The sequence below is a fragment of the Sphaeroforma arctica genome (genome assembly GCF_001186125.1).
Source record: "Sphaeroforma arctica JP610 unplaced genomic scaffold supercont1.2210, whole genome shotgun sequence".
NCBI classification, from domain to species: Eukaryota; class Ichthyosporea; order Ichthyophonida; genus Sphaeroforma; species Sphaeroforma arctica.
Window position 1 is genome coordinate 1 of NW_014038348.1, and position 5,871 is coordinate 5,871.

General features: G+C 41.5%; 2 protein-coding genes across 3 annotated transcripts; both read right to left on the bottom strand.

The window, feature by feature from the left end:
* Positions 1 to 1,737: 1,737 nt before the first annotated feature.
* On the bottom strand, positions 1,738 to 3,375 carry SARC_12303. Of its 2 annotated transcripts, XM_014293589.1 has the most exons (2): positions 2,622 to 3,375; positions 1,738 to 2,254 (listed from the first exon to the last, which is right to left on the bottom strand). In XM_014293589.1, the coding sequence occupies exons 1-2, from the start codon at positions 2,974 to 2,976 to the stop codon at positions 2,193 to 2,195; spliced, it is 417 nt and encodes a 138-aa protein (XP_014149064.1). In that variant the 5' UTR covers positions 2,977 to 3,375; the 3' UTR covers positions 1,738 to 2,192. The 2 variants fall into 2 exon arrangements, with proteins under 2 accessions (XP_014149064.1, XP_014149065.1); XM_014293590.1 differs by having other exon boundaries at positions 1,738 to 3,375.
* A 281-nt stretch (positions 3,376 to 3,656) lies between these two features.
* On the bottom strand, positions 3,657 to 4,402 carry SARC_12304 (hypothetical protein; the record flags this gene model as incomplete). The annotated part of the gene is made up of 2 exons (XM_014293591.1): positions 3,657 to 3,890; positions 4,223 to 4,402. Coding segments are annotated over 2 exons (414 nt in total), but the record flags the coding sequence as incomplete, so codon positions are not given.
* Between the last annotated feature and the right edge of the window lie 1,469 nt (positions 4,403 to 5,871).

A 5,871-nucleotide genomic window follows, 5' to 3' on the forward strand; every position in this document is an offset into this window, starting at 1 on the left:
GATTGAGCAAACCACGCTCAAACGACAATCATTTTGAAATTGAGCAAACCACACTCAAACGACACCGATGACCAAAACATACTCGAATGGCGACTATTTTGCAAATCAGTGAACCACACTCAAACGACAACCATTTGGCAAATCAGTTAACCACACACCAACGACAACAATGACCAAACCTCACTCAAACGATAACATTGTGCAAATCATACTCAAAACGATAATAGTGACCAAATTACACTCGAACTGCAACTATTTTGCAAATCAATAAATAATGTCAAACGCCAATGATGTCCTAATCACTCTCGAACGACAACAATGATCGAACCACACTCGATCAACAACAATGACCAACCACATTCGAACGGTAACTATTTTGTAAATCAGTAGCCCACACTCAATTGACAACCATTTTGCAAATCAGTAAACCGCACACAAACGACAACAATGACAAAACCACGCTCGCTTGCAACTATTTTGCAAATCAATAAACACACTCAAACGACAACGATGACCAAATACACTCGAACGACAACAATGATCGAACCCACACTCAAACGATAACTATTTTGTAATCAGTAAACCATACTCATTTGACAACCATTTTAAAAATCCACACTCAAACGACAAGGAATATTCGATGATCTTAAATTGAATATATCTTTTTCTGTGTATACCACATGGTCAACAATATACCACCACAAATTGCATATGCTAATCCAAAAATTATTGATAAAATCGGAGAATCCTTAACAGAATCAATAGTAAGAACACTCAGAGCGATGGCCATCCCCGCCGGCGTGCTACAACTATAGAAGACAACGAGACCATACTTCCTCCATCGGCTCGTGTATTAAGTCATAGCAATAACCCCAAACCAAATCCTTCGAAAATTGATGAAAACCGATGGCCACCACCAATGTTGTGTAGGAAGCTTGATCGGGTTGCAAACCAATATCCAAACACACAAAAGCGAATGAACTAGAATGCTAGACTCGGCAATAAGGGCCCGTGATTGGATTTTCTTATTAAACAATTTTCTTTGACCTCCTTCTTCGTCCTTAACTGAGAGACTGCCTCCGATGTCTGGTTGTGGTTTATTGTGTGAGAGTGGCACGGTCATGGAAGCTACATAGTTCAACTGGATCGAACTGAAATAAATTTTTTCATAGCCAAAGTTCGATCCAGGCCATAGTTAGTAAGGGCCATAGAAATAATTACCATCTGAACAAAGAACCAGAGGGCACGATTCATAGATTCGTGGCAGCAGTTTTTCAAATACTGAACTTAATCAAAGCTTCTGCAGCCTTCTCAACCATAGCCCTTTAAAGGAACAAGCCTAAGAGTTGATTGTCAACAACCTCGTTTTTCCCAGTTTCGAATTTTCGCTGTGCCCTAAGTTCTTGGTGTTCATGCTATGCAGCCGTGGCATTAGCGGTTGGAATCGGCTGCTAAAACTAGAGCGTGCTGAAACTCGTATGTCACGGGGTAGAAAAAGGCTACACCTAGTGTTCAAGCGTTGAACACTAGATACAGCCAATTTTACCATATATTGGTGAGCTGGAAATGCGATAATAGTCGAACTTATGACGAATATAGAGAATCTTCAAGATCGAATGAAATCTTGGAAAGTCTAGTTTGTTCGCCCCTATTACCTACTCATCCAAGTATTTGTTGAGCTAGATACTTGAAATCTCTTTGCTCTTTTCCTCGTATCCTCTATGAACGATTCTCGCGAGGACATGTCTTTAATATGAAGAAATATTAAATATGGAGACTATTTTTAAAAGAAATATCTACTAATACTTAAGTTGTTCAGTAATCTAATAAACACGACAAGTCGATTCGCCCTATCGTTGCTTTCCTCTATGTATGCTTCAAGGTCCGATATGGATGTAAGGTCATCATTCTCCAGCAACAGCATTTTATCAGGCGGGACGTTTGTGATAAAATGTAGATCATGTGATGTGTAATAATGAGCACAGTTCCCTTGTATGTAGCCAACGATATCTCCAGCGCTTCAATTGCCTCGATATCCAAATGATTCGCTGGTTCGTCAAGAATCAAAAAGTAAACATCGGACTCTTGCGCCAGGATTGAGTGTGTGGATAGGTCTGAGCGCCTGAGCCCTATGAAAGCCGAAGCTGATGAGCCTACCAACAGCCGTTACCTGTGGCATGTCCCCTACTTGACTAGACAAGTAATCCGCAGCGCACATATCGCTCGTGCTCTTGCATCAGATTCCCCACAACCACTCCAGAATAGGTAAAAAAGAATTGAAAGAAGTAAGAAAAGGACGACATAAATAGAAATTGGAATCAAGAGCGTATACAAAGTTTAAATTTCATTTCTACCACTATTCACGAGAATCGAGCCGGGACGCACTTCCATTCATCTGGCGCGGAAACTATAAGTTACGCTGTAAAGAATGATTTCGGGAATTGGGATACGGAAATGACCAGCGATAGAGACGAAAGGAAATCAGTAAGATATCACAGTGCACAATGAACACTTCAAAATTATAGAAATGAAAAGTCTGAGCGTTTCCCTCAGTGAGTAATCCCCACAAGAAACGACACCTTCTCCGATCTTCACACGTCCTTCCAGCGGCGGAATGGTACCTGTAATGGTTTTAAATGAAGTACTTTTTCCCATTCCATTCCCGCCTAAAAGGACAATACGCTCCCCAAATGATATCCCCAGGTCCAGTTCACGGACCAGTACATTCCCTCCCGAATTCGCATCGGCGGGTGAGTCTGTGCCTACAGGCTGCATGTAGCCACACACACCGTGCTCCAGAACTATGTCGTGGTCTTTGAAATTTCCGCTGCCGATTTTAGCGTCCAGCGGAATAGTGAATGTCCGAATCTCCGGTGGTCGGTCCACCTTTTCCATCATGTCCATCCGTTTGTCCAGTGTCTTGGCATGTTTCCCTGATCTGTCCCGCTTAAAATCACGCTCCAACTTGTCTTTCATCAAGAAAAACGAGAATAAATCTTCTTCAGTACAAAGCACACGGATCTACATTAATTTCCTCAATTTCCAACATTTTCCGTCCCCTCATTCGAACATTTTACCCTTCTCTGAGCTGATGGCGCAGCCCCGTAACGGTAACGAAGATTGGATGTGCAACAAACTGCTAGCGACCATAGCTGAATCACTATTTTCTTGCGAGAATTAAGTCTGAAAAAGAAGAGCGCGAATCTAAGGTCCAGATCTCAAAATAAAAAACGTTATCTTATCTCAATGAAGATAGATAAGTTCAGATTGGGGGGTTATCTCGTTGCTAGGCTATACGCAAGCATTAAAATAGAACCAAAGCGTGCGTGTCAACATTTCATATCATCCGAAGTAATATAACAAGTACCCAAATTCCCATGTGTATGTGATACTGAAACCATCAATACTGTCTGTCACATTTTCCAATTAATGGTGCTGTTTTGCGAAATCAGCTCGCACTCAATAGTCCAAATAATAGTTACGCTAGGGTGTACATAAATTGTGCACATCTCCCAAACAAACAGTATAAAAAAGCAAGTCACCGTGCGAAACTTACAGAATAAGGGTTGCATTTTCAATGCTCAACCTTGTGTGATTGTTCTACAACATGGCAATTAAGCATCCGTGTCTGCTAGTTCTATAGCTTGATGAGATTGCTACAGATAAATTGAGGGCCAGACAGAGCACGCCTTCGCCAAACCTACCTGTGAGCCACGCTCACTCTGGTCCTTTCGTTTCTGCGACTGTTTCTGAAGACGGGATAGTTCTGACTGCCGGGATTCGTACTCTAACTCGTACTTCATATGAGCTTTCTGGCGCATTTCGATGTAATCTGAATATGTACCCCCGCTTATATTCAGACAACCCTTGGCGGCATTCAGCTCAAACAGCTATATCAATTGCAGCATGGGCTATTAGCTCCAACAACTATACAAATTGCACCATGGGCCACCGATACCAACTGCAGTATGGGCAATTAGCTCAAAGGCCGATATCAATTGCAGCGTGGGCAATTGGCTCAGACATCTATATCAATTGCAGCATGGGCCATTGTTTATTAACGTTCCTGCCCAATTGTAATAGGATGCTGAATGCTTCAAACAAACGAAGGCTACAAGCTCAGCTACACAAACAGTGCATTCAATGTAAACAAGTATGTACAGCAATTCCGTCGAACAAAACAAAAACATTACTGCGGGAGTACTGTGAAACAAAAACATACCTTATTCGCCACGCTATCTAAAAAATGTATCTCGTGTGACACGATAATCAGTGTGACATTTTTGCACTTTTCTAAAATAGACGTCCGAAGCCACAAGATAGCCGACAGATCGAGATTATTTGTGGGCTCATCCAATAGAATCAAGTCGGCATTCTGAAGAAGAATTGCTGCAAGCGCAACCTTTGTAGAGGCAGAATATTCAAAAAAAGGTAGGTATACCTACATACGAGTATTTAACTTCAACCGTATTCATCAAGCAGACGAAACGGAAGTAGTTTCAATTGGCCGCGAGCGTAGAATAACCAATGCGAACGAACAGCATCTCATGGGGCGCTCTCACTATCTCTAACGTTCGATAATGCCAATCGCTGCGTACGAGATGCTTCCATCCACACATAGTGCTAGTATAATAATTATTGGATGGAATACAACAATGCAATGACGTTAAAAGGATTCTTGACCGAAAGCGACGCGCACATGGATATGACAAAATAGTAACTGAAGTATGGAGACAACACCAGCCAATACATATGTGGTAGGCAGAGGTTGCAACGTACAGATAAAACACAGGCGCGTATATACCAGTGGTAACGCATCGGTACCCCAAGTCAAACATTCTGCCGAGTACGGCATACTAGACAGAAAACATGAAAAAAATGCACTCGCAGCAATACAACATATCGCACGAATCACACAGACAATCAATCGCACCGTGCTTGAACATTATCATTTCACATGCAAAAAATTACACAGAAAATTAAAATCGAAACCATTGGACACGGTCTCTACGTCACCATCCACCGTGTTGTGCTGCTCACGCACCCTACTTTTCTGACCACTACTCAGAGAGACCATGGGTTGGTGCAGTCCATGAATACCGAAACCAGACAGAATGGTTTCCATTTTATGATCAAAGTCGTAGCCATATCTCTCTTCAAATTCTGCGTAGCCATCGTCGGTGTCCTCTAATCGTTCTTCTGCTAGTGTATAGCTGCTCACGGTTTTGATATATTCCTAAAAAACGAAGATACAAGAATGTATGAGGAAACAACATGACAATTACAATGCAACTTGCCCAGTTATCGACAGTGCTCAGCAAATGACACTTTCTCTCGCGAAGCGTCCTAGTCAAGACAAAGTGAGAGAGCGGTGCGTGAAGATCCATAAAACAAAATACGCTATAAAGTATGGAGACGGGTCAAGACTGCGACCACTAAGTCTGACTTCTAGTTTTGCTACCACTATGTCTGACGTACAAGTCTTGACGTGTTAAAGTTGCGACTTGAAATTGGGACCACTTAGTCTGACGCTTACGCATGCGACCGCTAAACTTGACGCTTACGCGTGCGTCAGTTAAGTCTGACGCTTATCCTTGCCTTCCATCCACTGGACTCACAAATATTTGTTTATGGTTCTATTTTTCGAAGCCTGTACAGCTTGAATGGCGCAGTGGTAAATATGTGTGACTATCTATGATAATGCTTTTTTTGAGCACAGATTCTATCCTCGGTATGTGGTAATATTTTCTAACACTAAAACAAACAAATATATACAATTTACATACACATATATACATATACATATATATCTATATCTATATCTATATCTATATCTATATCTATATCTATATCTATATCTATATCAATATC

Bases quoted from the DNA above. Each gene is read 5' to 3' on its own strand.
- SARC_12303 (XM_014293590.1), bottom strand. From the start codon at position 2,976: ATGAAAGACAAGTTGGAGCGTGATTTTAAGCGGGACAGATCAGGGAAA.